Genomic DNA, 21,080 nt, shown 5'->3' on the forward strand with positions numbered 1-21,080 from the left:
GGGTTTTCTACAAGGTACAGACGAATAACTCTTAGCAAGAGGATATATAATCAAATAAAATACAATTTGGAAAACTTGAAAGTTTTTGTCTCTTTACAAAGATTTTCTCTCAAAAGATATTAAGTGTCAGACAATATAAGAACATTTTAAGTTTTTTTGTCTTTTCACGTTGTTATTCTTCTTATGTTATCTTTCTTGTACTTTTCATCGACAACTTCTTCTCTTTAAGCTTTCTTCTCTCTCTATACATACATATATATATATATATATATATATATATATATATATGTATGTATATATATATATATATATATATATATATATATATATATATATATATATATATATAGATTCTCTTGAAAGATGATTGTTGGATCGAGAAGTGAACTTCTAAAGAATTGGTAGTCTTTAGATGTGAAGTCTGACTTTAGTATATTTTATAGGGTTCAAAGCTTTTGCTTATAGCCTTAAGTGAAACTTGAGCTTGTACAATATGACAGAGCAGATGGCTTCAAGAAAACATTCCCAAAATGTTCTTCTTTTCTCACTGTTAGATATATTATCTTTATTTTATATTTATCTTTTTTCTTTAGTTAGTTTGTTTATATTTCTTATTTGTATTTTGGGCTTAGTCCATATTTCTTCTATTATAAATAGAGGATCCTATGTGTATATTCAAGAAGAGGGAGATTAATCTCATACACAGTTTTCACTATTTCAACATCGTATCACTAGTGCACCGAGGGGCTTTTACCGCGGTTATTTTTCACTATACGTCGCGGTTTACGAACCGCGGCATATTCAGCCGCGGTAGTAAGTCAGAGACTTTAGGCCGCGGTTATGACCGCGATATATAGGTTGCAGAATATGCCGCGGTTGTCCAAAGAACCGCTGCCTAAATCCTTTTTTTAAAAAAAAAAAATTTGTCCACTATATGCCGCGGTTGGGGTTACAACCGCGGCATATTCTCCTGCAGTTTTTTAAAATTGCAGGTCTGTTTTTGTGATATCCACTACCACAAAAACAGACCTGCATATAGTAGTGTCTTGAATCTCTGCAAAAGACAATTCATATTAATTAGTGTATATGAATTCAACATTTGGGAAAAAATCAAAATTTGTTAAAGTTATCAAAATTTGTTAAAGTTACCACTAATGAAGAAATCATGTTAAGAATGCAAAAGGGCATAAATACCTGGAACAGGGGCGACGAAAAAGCTTGGTGCAACAAAGGGGAATGGCAGCGGAGAGGAATGACAGGCGTTTCAAACGATTTTGATCGGCTAAAACTATTTTTTATCGTCAAAAATGGGAAATGACCGAACAATTTTGAGTTTAAACGGTGAAGAAACGAGGGAACTGAGATGGGTGGTCGGCGGGAGAAGAAAACTCGAAGTTGTTGAGCGTCTGCGCGAACAAGACGATACTGTTCCAAAGTTTTATTTTTTAACTCTGACTGGGGAATCTACCGCGGTTCACTACTTAACCGCGGTATAAGATGGCATTTTTGAAACTATTTTTAAACTATATGCCGCGGTTCGGCGGCAACCGCGGTATAAGATGGCATTTTTGAAATTATTTTTAAACTATATGCCGCGGTTCGGCGGCAACCGCGGTATAAGATGGCATTTTTGAAATTATTTTTAAACTATATGCCGCGGTTCGGAGGGCAACCGCGGTATATTCCTCTAAATATTTCAAATTCATTTTAAATTTATTTCAGGTAGGAGAATAGGTTGCGGTTGCTCTCAGAACCGCGGCATATACCCCTGTAACTTCTGAAATTCTCTGACTCAGTCAGCCCCTGCAATAAATTGGCAGGGGTATATGCCGCGGTTTTCCAGAGAACCGCGGCATATAGGCTGTTATTTAATTTTTTTTCAGACGTGGCGTCAAAGGGGATGGTTGACTGGCGTATATGCCGCGGTTCCCCTCTGAACCGCGGCATATTCCTTCGATTTATTTACAAAATTGCCACCGCGCACCATTATGCTGCGGTTTCTAGTGAACCGTGGCATAATGTGCGCTGTAAAAACCCAATTTTTTACTAGTGTATTTAGAGCCTAAGGTTCGTTTAAGGAAAAAAAAATTGTTTCCTCTGCCAATACACACACCGCTGCTGGCGGCGATGCTATGTACCATATATAGTCGGCAGCGCCATCGTCTACCACTACTACTACTGGAGTTCTAGTTCCGACCGATGATCACATGGTTTTCATCGTCTTGGCTAGGCGACCACCATGCCATCAACGACACTTTCATTGGAACTCCTAGGCGCTCTCAGTGCCTTTTGAAGTTGTAGATTTGCTCTCTTTTTTGTCGTGCATGGTGGCATGTCTAGTAGAAATTCAGAGCTTCGACGTTGCTCGTTTTCCTCTTTCAGGTTCATCGTGCGTTGTCGCACGTCCCGTCTTCTCTTAAGCAGTTATTGAAAGCATCGAGGTTGATCTTTTTCCTTTTTCCGGTACCTTTAATTGGAGAAACTTGGATTTTTATGATTTTTCTTCATCCATGGCTTCTTCCATTGTCATCTCTTGTGACCTTCCTTTTGTCACCATTGTGTTTGACCTATTCATATATGTTTTTTCTCCCATGGAAAATATAGCTTTTGTTAGTTTATTTACAGCCATAGTGGCTCTCCAACAATGACCTCTTTGTCAACTAAATGTCAATAATGCATTCCTCAATGGCAATTTGCAAGAAGAGATTTACATTGAGCAACCTCCCAGATTTGTTGCTCAGAAGGAGTCTTTTAGGTTGGTATTTCGTCTTCTATGTCGTCTTGCAAATCATTAACAATTTGGTGTCACTCGAGTGCGGAAGCAGAAATTTTCACTAAGTCTTCATGTATTATATTAGTAACAAACTTGGTACATATGATTTGTATGCAATAGCTTGAGGGGGAGTATTAGATATGTTATCTTTATTTTATATTTGTCTTTTATCTTTAATTAGTTTATTATTATTTCTTATTTTTATTTTGGGCTTAGTCTATATTTCTTCTATTATAAATAGAAAACCCTATGTGTATATTCAACATAAGGAAGATTAATCTCATACATAGTTTTCACTATATTCAACACTCACAACGTCTTTTTCTTGGGTGTTGTGATTATGAACATATATTTCTTCTTTATCAATCTACGCGAATATCAAGAAGCCATGTATACAAGTATCGAAGTACTTCGTACATGCATTAAATATTTTAAACGTTGATAAGCATTAAGTAGTGTAGCTTGTTCAAGACATTTTATCATTTGTCAATTCATTAATAAATGCATCGTTTAGTAACACAAATGTATATTCATCATATGATATAGACACAAGATGCTTTCTCAAGGCTAAAATGCTTAACAATCACATATTAGACGATGTTTTTTCTATAGAAATCTTTGCTTGATATAATACTTTATTGAATAACAAATTATTTTAACCTTAGTGTTATATAATAGATAGACTTTTGTTTTCACAAGAACCTAGTTTAATGATTTAAAGTTTTATTTAATTTTGAATAACTTCTTTGTTTTTTTATTTAGTATTTAGTTTAGAATATTTTTTGTTATTTTGTAATTATTGTACACATTTTTTTATGTGTTAATTTTTTTAACTATGGTTTTATAATATGTTTATATTTGGTAATTTTTATTTAAATTTTAAAATATTTTCTTATTTCTTATTTGTTATTTGTTATTTATTACTTAATTTGTAATATGTAATAATATTTTTAGAATTCAATTTAATTGATAATATGTTAAATTTTTGTAATTATAATATCATTGATATTATTTTTTGTTGTTTATTTATTTAATTGATATTTTATATCGTAATGTTTATAATATGTGTTTTATGATTTATTATATAGAGTTGAATATGTTATGTTGTTTTTTAGTAGTTAAATTTTAATATTTTAGTGGTTATTGTTGGTTGTATTTAATATTATAAGATGGATAATTATTTATTTCCCGATTCTCAAATAAATTATGGTTTTATGTCAAAATTTTCTCCTTTCCTAAGGCTGAAAGTGATTACACAAATAAGTTTTTCATTGATCAAATCTTTCCCTCACGCGCTGATTTAATTGAATGGGTTCGAAAGATAACATTCGACGTTGGATTTGTTGTCGTGATTATAAGATCTGACACAACAACTGGTTACGCTGGAAGAAAGACATTCATTTTGTTAGGACGTGAGACCCTCAAATATTCTTTTGACTCATAATGAAGCTAACGTGACCACTATAAAGCAAATATATAACGCTAGGCACACTTACAAACGATCTTTGAGATGGTCGAGAACTGAAATGCAGCAGTTGATGATGTTGTTAGATAGAGATAAATACATCCAATGGAATAGATCTTTGGACAATTCTGACGTTGTAAGTGACTTGTTCTGGACACATCCCAATTTAGATCACTTTTTGAATTCATTTAATATTTTTTTTCTTAATAGATACCACGTACAAGATGAACAAATATCATCTTCTGTTGCTTGAGATTGTTGAAGTCACATAAATTGATTTGACATTTAGAGCTGCCTTTGCATTGCTTTCAAGTGAATGCCAAAATAATTTCACTTGGGCATTGGAAAGGTTCAAAGGATTACTACTAACATCAGAGGGCGATCGACGCGTTGTTGTCACTGACAAAGACCTTGCTTTGATGAATGCCATTGGCAATGTATTTCTTGAGATGTATCAGATGCTTTACACATTCCACATTATGAAAAATGTCAAAGTGAAATGCAAGATATTAGTGGATAATGTTGAGGCATGAGATGTCTTGATGGAAGTGTGGCAAAATGTGATGGATTGTGACAACCTGTTGATGTTTGGTGCTTATGTTCATCGTCTTGAGTATGTGTCTACTGCATGGGCTCTATTGTTTTATTATGTGAACCGTACTTGGATCATTCCGTGCAAGGCATACTTCGTGAAGGCGTGAACAAACAGAGTAATGCATCTAGGCAACACTACAACAAAGAGGTAATTGTTATTGTTAATTTTTTTACTTATGTATTTAATATATTTTGTGATAGTATTAATGTGTTTTATGACAGGGTTGAATCTGCGCACTAGAACCTCAAGATATTATTAGGGTCTAGTATGAAAGACCTAAGCTCGTGTTGGGATGTTATGCATAACGTCATTGTCCTACAACATAATAAGATCGAGGCGTCCTTTGAAAAAAGTCTTAACTTAATCAGCGATGCATATAAAGGATTGAGATATATAAGACTTGTTGGATGTGTTTCACGATACGCTCTAGGACTTATTCCCGATGAAGTTGAGAGAATGAATTAAATAGGTTTGGATTGTGGATGCATTTTGAGATCAACTTACGACCTATCATGTGCTTGTGTATTAGCACAATATGAGCCTGAAATAATTTCTCTGGTGAAATTCATGTTATTTGGACCCGTTTACGCATTTCAAGTATTGTGTCTACTTAATCGTTTTCAGAGTTTAACATTGATCTTGAAGTTGAACTAGTACAGGAACAATTCAAGAAGGTTGACATTGGTGAAAATGTCAACATCATGTAGAAACTAGTCGAAATTGCTTGTCCAGAAATGGCATTTATGGTACCTCCTTCACATAAGTGAAAACAAAATATGCACATAAGACTAAAGTTGCACGACATGAGATGAAGGCTCACCTTGAGAAGATGAAGTCTCACCATGAGAAGACGATGCACCTCTAGTTCTAGCCATTTCTAATAACCAATTATATGCAAACAAATACAAAAAAAAACAACAAATAAATAATACATAGTAAATATTGAAACAAATAATAAATAATCAAAAAAATTTAAAGATTAATAATAAACTAACAAAGAAATACACAAAAATAACAACAAAAATTACTTAATAAATAATAATTAAATAATTACAAATTATAACAAAAACATTAAAAATTTAAAAATAAATTAAGAAACAAATTAATAAGTTAAAAAAATTAGGCATAATAATTATCATTTAAATAAATAAATAATTTCAAATACATTATATATTCAAAATAAATTTAGAAAGAAATAAAATTAAATAAAAAGAAACAAATACATAATAAATAATATACAAAACAAATTAAAATAAAATTAATAAATATATGGGTTAAATATGTTTTTAGTCCCTCAACTATCAAGCGATTTTATTTTTTGTCTCTCTTTCAAACTTTGGTACACTTTGATCCTTGTCCTTAAGGAAACTATAATTTTTCGTCCTCCAAAACTAACGCCGTTAAAAATAGGCTAAGCTGGCTAACGGTGTGTCACATCACTTTTCATTTTTCTCAAACGTGTCAATCCTCTCTCCTTTTTCTCCTTTTTCTCTTCACGTGGGAGGCTATCTCCTTACGGATCCTCAACATCTCACCTCAAAATCTCTCAGGATCAATCGATGTCGACACTCTGACAGAGATTCACGGCACCAAAATCCTCAGCTTCATCAATAACTTCTTCTCGAGGCCATTCCTGAGGTTGGGCTTAATGAAGTCCCTCCTTTTAACGTGGACACGCATGAGTGCGACCCATGAGTGCAAATTTCTAAAGGGCATTGTGTCGAACAGATGGCACGCGTTCTGGAAAGAGTAGTTTCTTGCATACATCTAGAGCAACTTGGTGGTGACAAACTCGTGGGCATGAAATTATGACTTTATTGAATGGGCGTGAAGCTGTTTTCCCAAGGTGAGGACCCACAATTGTCGAGAATAGAAGCGTAGGTGGCAGAACTCGGTGGCTCGTTGTAAAGTTTGGATTTCTGGTTGGAGGAGTAAGGATGAGAGAGACATGCTCGATTGGTAGAAGAAGCCATTGAAGTTGGGGATTGAGTGAGGATTGGTGAGAGACTCGGAACTTCCCAGACCAAAGTCTGCATCTGGAAGACAAACAATGAAACTACACACAATTCACATAGACAAATATATATGTTGATATTTCATTATTATTTCAAAGTGTCAGTTTCAATATATTAATAATAAATAAGAAAGAATAAAATACCTATGATAATGACATTTTTTGATAAACTTCTTGATCCTCTAGAGGAGGTTTCTACTGAGTATGAGCCATTAAGGTGCCTGTTATTAAGGAACTATGAAGCGAAGCCATAAACAGGCTTTCTACCTCGATTTTGGCTACAACTGAGGCCTATTCTCTTGTAATTTTTTTAATAGCAGGTATGGTTTTATGATTAAACAGACTTGCATATTAAGCAGTATAATAACAACACAATAGTCAATATTTACATCGCATAATGTACAAAGTCTAATAACAATAAATCAACATGCGATAATGTATTTTAAATCCTAATAACTAAAACTATTGAATAATCTAATTAAATGCTTTGCAAGTGCCTTCCTTATGTATGTAAGTGGCTTCTCAGGAAGTGGAGTAGGAGTCTTAAATCTCTGCACAAGACACATGATATTAATTAGTGTATATAAATTCCAAATGATGGAGAAAAACAAAATTCATTAAATCTAAATATTACCGTTTCTCAGCCTCTTGTGATATGGGCACGAATAATGTGGGTTATCTAATACATTACGTAGTATCCGCACTCATATGACCTACTCTGTTTGTTACACTAATATATCATCACAGGATTAAATAGTTAGTGAAATCATTAAAACAAAACAACTATAAGAAAGTATGGCTTTAGCATATGTCAAACCTTGAGAGCAACCCATAAAAGCTTTCTACCGTTAGCAGTTGATCTCCCAACCAACATCATATGTGTTGCAATAGAACTATAAAAAAAAGGCTTTAGCATTCATTTATATAACAAAGAAAGCCCAAACATTGAGGTTCTTACCAATCAACTGCTTGTCTGAAATGTTTGGAAGGAGACTTGTGCAATGAGCAGAGCCATACAACATAGCTCTCCAGTACGAAAACAATAAGTAGTTGCCAATGGTTCCTGAAATTTATAATAACTTAATTGTTATATATTAAAATCACATATGGAACTTTGAAGTTAACAAAATTCACTTACCTAGATATATAAGGAATAAAATATATGTCCTTCCCCCTTGCAAAGCTGCTGGTGAGATATGTTGTGATGTCATCAAAATTATTTGCTTCGTGAGTGACTTGGGGATCAATGAACCCATAGACATCATTGTACCCCAAGTTGTTACTTACACCAAACATATACCTAAAATAAAAAATTATCTTTAATATAAGTATACTTGATATATAAATCAATTTTATATAAATAATTTCTCATAGACTTACTTCATCCATATCTAAATTAATGTAATATTCAACTCTTCTCTTCCTGACTCAAGCTCCCTAACATATTGGCTATGAAGGTATATTGGGACCTCAAAGCCTCTCCCAAATACATTAGCATCATATTCAACCTTTGTAGGCTCATTTGCAATGATGTCACAAAGTTGCTGCAATGCACCAAAAGAATCGTCCTCAGATAAACGAATCTGCTCTTGTCCATGCGTCTGTTGTTACGTGGAAAAATAGGATAAGTTTTGACATCAATAACATGTAAACTTTAAAATTGACAAGTATAAAGTAGAAGTCCATACTGAGGGGTCAGAAACCGAACCAACCAAGTGTTTAGGTCAAGTGATAAAAGACTGGAATGCTTGTGCCACAGTGAAAATATGATCTGTGGGTAGAGGAACTGAGGCATCTCGTATGATAATGTCGCCTACTGAGACCTTCACCTCATCCTCTGATAGCTCCATACCACGAACAACAGTCGCTGCTTGAAACACTATTTCACGAGCTACCAACATCGTTCTGGTACCATCTAAAATGTATAGCAGACATGGACTAGCATCGTCCATGTCATCCCTTGGGACGGCTGGTGTTGAACAACTTCCTTTCCCACTTCTCCGTGTTAGAGTAAATGTTAGATTATACAAATAATAAATTATTCAACATAAATATTTATTAATTTTACCTATGGGAGGCACAACAGGTTCCTGTACTGGAGATGGGTGCGGGCGCATACCATGATTCTCAAATTGCTGCTCGAATTGGCGCATAACTCTGTTAGTCACTTCTGTAGTGACTTCATCATACAATTATGCCCTAAGCTTTGCTCTAAGCTCCGCCCTAACCTTTATTGAGATCTCTTGTTTCAACCTTTGTTCTTGTTCTTCACTGTATGCATATGAAATTTGACGCGAAGAACTCTCAAAATAATCTCTAATTCCTACTCCAGTACCAGCAGCACGCACTCGTCCAATTGCAGTGGTAAGAATATCCTGGTGACCCTATAGAGTGAATTGACCTTGGGAGCTCTACTCAACCAAGGAGTCCTGTAACATAAAAAAGTTCAATGTAGTATGTATAATGAAACTATTATTATTTTAGGAATATTGATAACTTAAATTCTTTCAGATATTTATCGTGCATTCTCAGAAGAGTAGTCCCCCGATGATCTTAAACGAGCCAACTTCCACCTCTCATGCCGAGAAGGTGGAGAAGGAGGCTAGGGGCTACCACCCTCATATGAGGGTCTACCTTCTGCCTTTTGCTTGAGGAATTTTTCCTCAAGCTTCCTATACCCACCACGAGATAATAGGTGGGGGGTTTTATTTTGAGCACTTATTTCTTTTGCTTTGGTTCTTGTTGCCTATCACATATAATGAATTAGTTCATATGATATAAATTTGTTAATGAGGAATTGAATAATGTCAACTATACTAACCTATCATTATTCTTATGTTCGACTCTCTATAAAATTGGCGACAAGTCTCTCATCAATAGTCTTATATTTTACACATGGAGACTCGTGTTTATGGCTCCAAATACATATCTGGAGGTCAACTTAGTCTTAAAACCTCAAAATGTTTCAGAAATAGATGATAAACACTTATTTCTAAGTGTTGTGACATTTGGAATGTCAAATGTCATCTGTAATAATCATAATAAAGTTGTAACAGTACAAAATTATCAATATAAACAAAATGTAATTCAAATGATATTAATTAACATACCAATAGATTGTTCCATATAATGTTCCGATCAACCTCGGACACATGGTCAAAAGATGGAGTAAGAATAGTAATCCTATCACGCGCCGGTACTTCAAGGTATGATCTTAAGACATCTGCATTTGGGCCAGATGCCACATTAGTGATCACATTAACATCCACAGGTGTTCTTTCACCACTATTTCTTTTGACCATCAGTTGTCTCAACCTAGTGGATCCTCTAGTAGGTCTAGATGAGGGAGCCTCAGCCCTTGATGAATTTGGGTGGTCAGCCATATATCTATCAAAATAAATAACATGAAATATTAATAAAAGACTTATGTAATCTCATATAATTTAACAAAACATGTAATAGGATTCATATGAAATATTAATAAAAAGACTTATGTAATATTAATAAAAAACTTATACACAAATTTTAAATTCATATATAAATAAATGGATTGGTCATATGTATATTCTCTCATCATGATCTGACCGAATTGCATGTACACGTCAAGTAGAGGGTGGTCATCCAAATTTGTTGTTGTTTTCAATGAATGGTTGTCAACAATATGAATATTAATCAGATTGTCTTCATTAACTTCAATTTTGCTTTTTGCCTTGAAGAGCGACATACCAATGATCAGACACAAGATCTTTGACATAAAAAACCTGAGATGCTTGACGTACCATGATAAACGGTTCATCTCGAACCCACCTTTCTAAAATCAACTAGTGTCATACCAGATTCATCTATTTTCACACCACTCTTATTGTCAAACCACTTACATTTGAACAATGGAACAAAAAACTTAGTGTAATCAACCTCTCATATCTCTTTTATTATACCATAATATCTCATTGATCCAAGTATAGGATTTTGATCTTTTGATGTGGAAAATTGAAGCGACTCAGCTTCTAAACTGACTCCACTATTTTGTAATGTGCTTTTAGCATCCAAAGTCTTCATATAGAATGTGCAATTATTGATTTCATAACCTGTGCAATATACGACATCAAACTTTAAACCATTTGCAACCTACAACAAAGTCTGAGAAGAATGTGGCTCTTTGTCAACTTCAGATTTGAACCAAGACATAAATGTTCTATTATGCTTCATCAACTGTCATTTATCTGATTGTCTTGGATTTTTATTCTTCACAATGGCTTTGTGTGCTTGCAAAAAAAGGGGATCACCTCATCTGTGTTGTTCAATATATAAAGATGTGCTTGCAACAATTCTTCGTGATCTTTCGTCACCACATTCACACCTCGGATGCTTTTACTTGTAGAACATTTATTCAACCTTGATGTGTGAGGAACTCCTATTAGATACGTTGATGTCATGTAATCTGAACAAAACTCGATACTTTCTTCAGCAATATTCCTCTCAATCATTGAACCTTCGGGACGATATGGATTTTTAACGTATCCTTTCAAAATCTTCATATAACGCTCAATAGGATACATCCATCTTAAGTATACTGATCTACACAACTTGAATTCTCTAACAAAATGAACAAGTAAATGTACCATGATTTCAAAAAAAGATGGAGGGAAAAACATCTCTAGTTGACACGAAATGATAAGAATCTCACCTTTAAGTTCATCTAACTTTGTAGGATCGATGACTTTACTACAAATTGACGAGAAAAATGACCACAACCGAGTTATGGTCTGCCTAACATTTTTGGGCAAAAGTCCACGAATAGCCACCGGTAACAATTGTTGCATTAAGACATGACAATCGTGAGACTTCATGCCAACAAGCTTTAAGTCCTGCATCGACACTAAAGTCTTCATATTTGAAGAGTATCCTTGTGGTACCTTAATATTCTTTAAACAAAGGCAAAAACTTATCTTCTCTTGTTTGGACATTGTGTAACATGTAGGAGGCAAATAAGTACGTTTACCAATCTCCCTGGGTGCCAACGCTTCTCGGATCTTCATGTCAACCAAGTCCAAACGAGCATTCACTTCATCTTTTGTCTTTCCCTGAATGTTGAGTAGTGTACCAATCAAGTTATCACACACATTCTTCTCTACATGCATTACATATATGCAATGTCTAACATCTAACTTTGACTAGTATAAAAGATCAAAGAATATTGATTTCTTTTTCCGTGGGGTCATTACAGATGACTTCTTGGATGTTTTCCCAAATACATGTTGTATTTTATTAACTTTTTCAAGAATTTGAAAGCTAGTAGGTGGATTTGGTGCTTCATCCCTCTCTTGATATCCATTGAATGTTATTTTTAATTAGCGTTTGATATGGATGATTATATTTTAGAAATCTCCGATGATGCAGATACACCGTCTTTCTTTCGTGTTTCAATTAACGAGTTGTAGTGTTTTTTTCACATATAGGGCATTCTTTATGACCCTTCACACTGTATCCTAACAAATTACCGTACGTTGGGAAGTCATTAATGGTGCAAAATAACATTACACGCATTACAAAAGTTTCACAAGTGTATGCATCAAATATTTTAACCCCATCAACCCACACCAACTTCAAGTCTTCAACTAGTGGGCTTAGAGAAACATCTATGTCCTTTCCAGGCTCCTTTGGACTAGATATCATCATAGACAACATCATGTACTTCCTCTTTATGCACAATGCAAGAGATAAGTTGTAAATTATCAATATAATTGGCCAAAACTATGATTAGTACTTAGATTATCAAATAGGTTCATTCCATCAATGGTTAAACTAAGCCTAAGACATCTACATTCTTGACCAAATTGGGGGAATTGTTGATCAATATTTTTCCATTGCTTTGAATCAGCTAGATGACGAAGCAACCTGTCATTTTTTCTCTCATCTACATGTCATCTAAGGTTTTTAGCATCTTTTGGATTCGCAAACAAACGCTTAAGTTTGGGCACAATTGGAAGGTGCCAAACTACTTTCAAAGAAGATCCATTTTTTTTCTATTTGACCATTATCTTCACCATTGTTTTTTGACTTGTATCGTGATAAGCCACATTTTGGACACTTTTTCGAAAATTCAAATTCTTTCCTATATAAAATGTAGTCATTGGGACAAACATGTATCCTTTTATACTCCATACCCATCGGACAAAGAATTTTCTTCGCATCATAATTACGAGTAGGTAGTGTATTTCCATCTGGTAGCATTTCATTCAACAACGTCAACAATTCTGTGAAACTTATCAGTCCATCCATTGGTCGCCTTCAAATTCATTAGCCTTAACACCTCTGACAACCGTGTGAACTTAGTTGAACTGACATACAAAAGTGTTTCCGCATCAGTCGACATCGTCTCATACACATGAGCTTTGGCAAGATTTTCTACGCCAATATCGCAGATCATGTCCTCTAATTTGTCTTCATCCGATCGATCTTCTTCCATGGTGGAATCAATAATATTCTCAGTTTGGGAGACAGTAGGAAAGTGTATTTCTTTGTCGTGTCATACCCAAGTTGTATAGCATCGTAGAAAACTATCACAGATAAGATGTTCCCTAATTTGGGTTGCGTTCAACTTTCTCTCATTCAAATAGTTCACACAAGGACATCTAAACTTCACTTCATCATCACTTCTACCCTCATTACGTTGCGCAAATTGTATAAATTCATCTACCCCTCTCTCGTACTCAGCACTAATGCGTGGTAAATTAATCCAATTTCGATCCATACATAAATATTCTACAAAATTACAATCATACAATTATACAATTATTCAACATACAATCAATTCAATCATACAATCATACAATTTATAAGCATTCAAATGATAAATTTAAACATTCAATCATACATAATTATTTATATTCAACATAAAAAAAATTAAAAATTAAGAAAATAAAATTAATAAACACAATAATAGGAACTTGGGAGCGTGAAAAACCAGACAACAATGGAGTAGATGCGACCACCCGCGATCTAAAACGAATCAAATTTCAAAGCAAAAACACAATACTTACATAAAAATACAACAAAACGTAAGTTTGATCATCCAAAACAATAAAAAAAAACGCATCAAACCAATCCAAAAACGCAAAAAAAACGAAAAAACTCCGACGACTAAAGCCAAATTTGATCACATACAAACATTGGCGATGAAAAATGAGGAAGAAAGTCATTCTACAGTGACGATGGCGGCGCAATTGTGGCGTAAGTAGGGAAGGAACTCGCGCAGCGCAACTATGGTGGAAGAAGAAAAAGAAATTGCACAAATGAAACCAAAAAGACGTTTGGAACGATTTTGATCGTGATAATGCCAAATAAACGTCGACGATGGCCACGAAAACAACAAAAACTAACTTTGAACAATGAAAAATGAGAGAAAATGCAATGGCACACACGCAACAACAGTAAAGAACGAGAGTCTCTTTCTTTTTCGTGAGGAGGAAGACGATATTGTTCATGCGTTTTCTATTTTTAACCTACGAAACCTTATTATCTCGGTTCCCAATAAAACTGAGGCAGTAAAGAGTATATGGCCTCGGTTCCCCCTACAACCGAGGCCTATTCGCGTAAAAAAAATTATAAATTGATCTGAAATGACAATTTAAAAATTTTTATCAGCCATTTTGCCTCGGTTCAACACCAAACCGAGGCCAAATGCTCTATTAAATATTAAAATTTTACTTAAATATTTACATTTTGTTCAGTTCAGGGTCTATGGCCTCGGTTTCCCTGAGAACCGATGCCAAATTCCTGACGGTCTAACTATCAAATTTAATGTAAGACTGCAAAACATGAGAATGTCAGAATTTGGTAGGGGTCTATGGCCTTGGTTCTCAAGGGTACCGAAGCCTAAAATATGATTGTCTGACTGACACTTTATTATATCAGACTGTAGATGTGGATTATCAGGATCTTGCAGGGACCTATGACATCGGTTCTAAGGGGAACCGAGGCCTATTCCCTAACCTTTATGATGTTCAGACTGCTGATTTGGGGAATGTCAAAATTTGCAAGGACCTATGGCATCGGTTCTAAGGCGAACTGAGGCCTATTCCCCTGCGTATGTCAACCAAATATCTGACCGTTTAACTACCAGCTTTCTGTCAGGGGTTATGGCATCGGTTCTGCAGGGAACCGAAGCCAAAAATGCTACACAGAGATTTCCATCAAATAGCTGACTGGATTATCAGAGTTTTACAAGGGGTTTGGCTTCGATTCTGCAGACAATCGAGGCCAAAAAGGCCATACTACTTTGGTTATTAATAACCGAGGCCTATACCAGCGCGAAAATTTCAAAAATGTAACCGCACTATATTATGCTTCGGTTTTTGGTGAAATGAAGCATAATGAACGAGGTAATAGGTCCTTTTTTTACTAGTGATGTAACCGCAATTTGAAATGTGGCCACCATAGTTGGAATGTCGCGGAGGCCTTAACCGTACATGAAAATGCGCTTAAGGCCTCGTCGGTGTTGGAAGTGTAGCAACCTCTCAATCGCAGGTCGAACGCCGACAGGGCTTTAAGGGCACTTTCAAGTGCGATTAAGGCCTCCGAGTGTCCCTACAACGAATACAAACACAGATCCAATGCACAAAGATATCAAACCCATAGATAAATCAACCACATAGATACATCAAGCCTTCTACCATACATCCATCTACAAAATCATACAACATTTTTCATACATTTTCATACTTCAACCATCCATCATCTATCATACAATCTTAGGTTAAGGAAAAAAGAATCAATCTGGATAACAAGTACACCGAAGGATAGAGAGAAAAAACTTCACTACAACCAAGAAAGACCTTCTCCACCACCACGACAACCATAGAAGGACAATAACGGAAGGTGAACTGTGAGAAAAAAGCACGACATGAAAGAGAAAAGAGGAGACAAGATTGGCGAACTCAGAGTGCGAGAAGAGAGAAAGCATGAGTGGTATAGGGTTTGGGATGAAATGCGAGAAATGAAAAAGAAAAGGTAAAAGTGGATGGTGTAGGGGTTTTGGGAATGAGTCAATTAAAAAGAAAACACACTAGTTAAAAAGAAAACACACATTAAATAAAATAGTTAAAGATTCTTTCTAACCGAAGCAAAGATGGAAAAATCATAAAAATTAGAAATAAAGACGGAGATGGTGAGGTTCAGGGAGAACTCTCTTATTGAAATGGATTAAGGTTCTTGGCCAATCTAAAGATGGATAATGAAAGCACACAAGAAAACATCATTTCACCCTCGTCAAACACTCATACAATCAAACTCAAGTTCATATTTAGGTAAAACAATTGCGATAAAGTCATGATGACAACTCAATCATTTATGATGAACACGTAATGCAAGAACAAATTACTGAACCAAAACCAAAAACATTGTCACGTTTCCTCAACTTTCTGGTGTTACCATAAACGAAGCAAACGATAGGGAATTCTCAAATTTTTCATGTCAAATCACCTCATCAAAACGTTCACTTTTGACACTAATCCATCATCTTCTGTCCCCTCCTAATTTTCACCTCAAACAAATTCCATATCAGTTATTAAACTTTGTCAAAAATGTGTTTAATATATGAAATATAAAGAATTGCCTGTTCGCGTCCTCGAGTGGAGACAAAGTTCTGTCACGTGCCCACGAGTAACTCGCATGCATAAAATAATGGTATTCCTTCAATGAAAAGTACTAGAAGTAAAATAATTAATGGATTTATTCATTAATTAATATTAGTAGATCCACAAAGAGAGCCAGAAAATTCAATATCAATAGAAGGCCTCAGCAAATAGTAAAGCAAAGCAGTAGGCCAATCACCATAAAGGGATACAAATGGACAATAAATGTTTCACCATAAATTAATATTTAATATTTAATTTTTTACTTAAAAAAATTATAAAAAAACACGCAAAATAAAAAACAAAGAAATCCCATACACAGACTGGCATTTAAAATTTTTATAGTCATGATACTAATTGTATGAAAAAACTCACTTTTTAATCTTTTAATTATTAAGCTTTTGCTACCTAATAGTCTTCTTCTCTCTGTATCATATCTTCCAAAAGCAAGACAATTTTTTTTGGAAAGTGAATGTTCCATTGCAGTGAGAGTAGGCGCCTCAGGATGATGTCTTCTTCAATCAAATTCCTATGCATCGTGGTGGTGTGTTTGACAGCATCGTGCGCGTTAAGCCAACCACAGAGGTTATCGGTGTACGATGTTCTTATGGAGTACGGATTCCCGGTGGGGCTTCTTCCGAAGGGAGCGATAGGGTATTCGCTGAACAGAGAAACAGGGCAGTTCGCAGTGTATTTTGACGGAGCGTGCAGCTTCGTCATAGAGTCTTACACCCTCAACTACAAGTCCACCATCACAGGAGTGATCTCCAACGGTAGGCTCTACAATCTCAAGGGTGTGACCGTCAAGATCTTGCTCCTCTGGCTCAACATCGTCGAGGTCAGGCGTCAAGGTGAAGATATCTTCTTCTCTGTCGGCATAGCTTCCGCTGACTTTGGCGTCGAGAATTTCCTCGAGAGCCCCCAGTGCGGCTGTGGCTTTGATTGCAACAAACTTCCCCTAAACGGTGACGTTTCTTCAATTTAGTTACCCCTCTGTTATTCGATTGGATTATTCACCTCCTGCTTCCAAACTGTAGATCTATCTATCCATCTTTTTTTGTAGTTTTTTATACTTTTAAAATTAATAATTACTCTGCTTTTATCTGGGTGTTGTTTCCCCTCGCATGATTTTCTGCCTTGGGGCTTCCGCCCTTTCTGTTACCATTTGTCTCAGAATCCAAACAAATCTCTTTGTAATTGCTGCAACTCTTTCATTGGGTATATCGTTTTTTTTTGTCTTCTGAATCACAGCGCCTTTATTAATATTGGCTGTTTACGCCGTAATTTGAACAAGTATGAAACATTACAATCATATTAGTATCAACCAATTACGTGTCGTGAACGTTTAAGTTTGTAAGACGTGTTGAATGTGGAGTGTAGTTTTGTGTTCATTTTAGTAGCTCTTTGGTTTGATTGTGAAGTCTATCGTGTTTTGGCATCTTTTAGAATTGGATCAACTACTAATAGTTAGATCATCGAATAACGGATTATAGAGCAATTTTCAATCTATGGTCCTAAGAGGGTATTATGTCGTGTGGTGATCTGATGTTGACATTAGTTGGGTAGATCTTAGTTGAAGATATTTGAGAGGGGATAGATTAGAAACACACACCCTCCTTAGCCTCTGAATCAACCAAAGCCTTAACTACTCGACTAATGGGTTATGGTATCAGCATAATACTAGTGTATGACTCCCACACACCACCAGTTTCAACACTCCAATAGAAAACTGGTATCAATTTTCAACCAAATACCCATTCCCCAGAACCAATTCTAGACAATTCATTATTTTTTATCTTCTTCTTAACCCAATCAGTCTCTGCCAAAATTACCAACACATTAGCTTCTGCATATGATGTCTGTCCTTCAACCATACGACATCCCAGTTGGATTTCTTCGCAAAGGCTTGATTGACTACTAATTAGACAGCTACCCAGGTAAATTCAAAAAGCTTACATTATACTTTTTACCCGTTTCCTGGTAGAATCTAAGAGTATATGTCTATCAGAATTGGTGCTATGTTATGAGGAAGAACAGAATGTCTTTATCAAAAGAGATCGAGGAGCTAGTCTGGGAGTCAGAGTTTAGTTGCAATTCATTCATGAGGTCCAATTTGCATCATATTTACTTTATTTAATTTTTTTTATATTTTTTAGTTAACGTTGGATTTCAAATGTACTCTCTTAATGATAGAATATCTTAAGGGTGAGACTGAATATTTATAGGTAGTCTAACGCAGTCTCTTAGAATGTGGCACCATTAGTCCGACAACAGTTGATAGAGAAGACAATGTTAGGATCATAAAATTTGAAATTTAATTCAATCCTAAAGAACATTAAAAGGTGAGGTTTGTAAATTATTTATAAAACGATATATCTTGTGTGCTTGGGATTTCTGACAATCATTTCCGATGAGGATATGCTCCAATTCTCAGTTGCAATTGCTTCTGTAGACTTTGCGGTTAGTAATTTTTTATTGAATCCCATTTATGGTTGTAGCGTTGACTGGTTCATGGGGTTGGTTGGCACATGAGAGTCAATGCATAACTCAAGTGATATTGTACAGTCTTAGGTGGATCTAATCGGCACATGGTGCTTATCAAATACTTCGAAGGAGGATCATCGTGGTTGTGGCTATCGTTTGATGCATGTGTCGTATTAACCATCGCATGTCGTTATTGTGATAACATTGCATTTAATACTCTCTGTCAACAACTTGGATAATAATTTTGGAAACAGAGGATAATGAACTGCTTTCTTTATCTAGAAGTTCCGTCAATTAAACATTAAACGAATAAATCCACATGGCACACGTTCATGAATGAATACGTGTGCTATGTTTTGAACAGTCATCAAAAGTTGGAAAGGAAACTAGTGAAATGGTTATTTGATAATCCAAAGTAGTGTGGCAGATGATTTGGGAAGTTCAGAGTCAGTCAAAATAAACTTCAACCAAAGAACTTTGCAGGGACAAATACCAGTGTCCGATATTCAGTTTCGATAGATGAAAGATGATATAGATAAAGTGGCCATTTTTCTTTTTATTTCCATGAAATCAAGGACATGCCAAAGAAAACACCCAATATAGCTAGTTATTATGGACTTGTAAGAATTTAGCCAGCTATCTAATCCTTGTTTTCGCAAACTGAGATATTGAAATAAGAACACAGGGTGAGTATTTAGCACTTTATTCAATTTAATTATGATTCAATTGACTTGGATTCTTGAGCGGAGTGATTAAAAAGAAATAACGGTTTATTAAGTATAAAATACTTCAAGTTTAATATTTCTAGTAATTATTTTACTGAGGTAATGACATCCATTATAATACACACAAATGATGTTTTTATTATAAAATATAGTAAAATTATAATATAAATAATCTTATTTTTATATATTTATATGTGGTTCGGTCTAGTCGTGGTTTATTAGGTTTGAAATTAAGGAACTTCTCACTCAATCCAATTCTAATTACTAAGCAAAACGTTAGAATTAATTAATGAGTTCAAGATGTCGGTTAAGAATGCGGATGTAATATTTGCTTTTAATTTATCATTCTTACGGCATATTCAAGCTTCAAGATAATATTTTATAACTTTTCATACATGCACAAAAAAAAAATTCAATTCAATTTTAATATGCAAGAAAAAAGATGTTAAAAGTTATCGTGATTTACCTTTACAAGATATATATTAAATTGTTTAATCATTCTTATCAAACTAATCAACTATATTTTCAAATTTTATTATCTACACAAGAAAATAAAAACACAATAACAAGATTTTAAACCTTATGCAACCTTTCTTTATCTCTTAAAATGTTTGAGCCTAAATGTGAATGGGTGTCTGATATTGGATAAAAATAGGCATTAAGAAAAACATATACAAAGAAAAAAAGAACTAGAAACTTATTATTGTTTTAGGTTGAAACGGGTATATAATTTTTCATACGAGTTTTCTCATGAGTCATATGCTTCGAATATGTTCAGTATTTTCTTTCAGAAATAATATAAAAAGAAACATCTTCACCATGATCATAATATTTTATGTGATTTAGTCAATAAATGATTTTCAACAACTTAATAAATTGTTTTTTACAAATACAATTTTTTCTTAAATAATTAAAAAGATTTTGAAATTTTTCCTAATAGAATGTATAGAACTATAATAGTTCTAATCTAATTAAACACATTTGAAAACTTAAAAGACCAATTTGTTAGTTTAAAAGATTTAATATAAATTAACCAATTAAAAATACGTAAGATCCATTTTAACACATTCCGAATAACTTAAAAAACATTTTAACACATTAAAAAAAATTAATCCATCAAAATAACAATTCTCATTTTAAGCTTAGTCAAACCACTTAAAAAAGAACTTTCAACGTAATATACGTAAGATTTTCAACATAAAATACGTAAGATCGAAGATGAAAAGATAAATTTCAATATATTAAACGCAAAAAACTCAACTTCAAACCCAATATCAACCACACAAACAATATCATTATCAACTTCCATTATCTTGCACATAAAATTCAAATAATGGTGGGACTGAAAATCAGAGGAGAAAAATGTTATGGTAAGTAATCGAAGGGAAA

At 34.4% G+C, this 21,080-nt stretch overlaps 1 protein-coding gene across 1 annotated transcript; it reads left to right on the top strand.

The window, feature by feature from the left end:
- The first annotated feature begins 16,802 nt into the window (after positions 1-16,802).
- Positions 16,803-17,727, top strand: LOC124833746 (uncharacterized protein At5g01610-like). Its single transcript, XM_047308289.2, has one exon. The coding sequence runs from the start codon at positions 16,955-16,957 to the stop codon at positions 17,465-17,467; it is 513 nt and encodes a 170-aa protein (XP_047164245.1). The 5' UTR covers positions 16,803-16,954; the 3' UTR covers positions 17,468-17,727.
- The last annotated feature ends 3,353 nt before the right edge of the window (positions 17,728-21,080 follow it).

The sequence above is a fragment of the Vigna umbellata genome, chromosome 8 (genome assembly GCF_029865625.1).
Source record: "Vigna umbellata cultivar VRB3 chromosome 8, Vumbellata_1.0, whole genome shotgun sequence".
Lineage (NCBI taxonomy): Eukaryota > Viridiplantae > Streptophyta > Magnoliopsida > Fabales > Fabaceae > Vigna > Vigna umbellata.

Coding starts and splice junctions, on each gene's coding strand:
- LOC124833746 (XM_047308289.2), top strand. CDS start 16,955: ATGTTCCATTGCAGTGAGAGTAGGCGCCTCAGGATGATGTCTTCTTCA.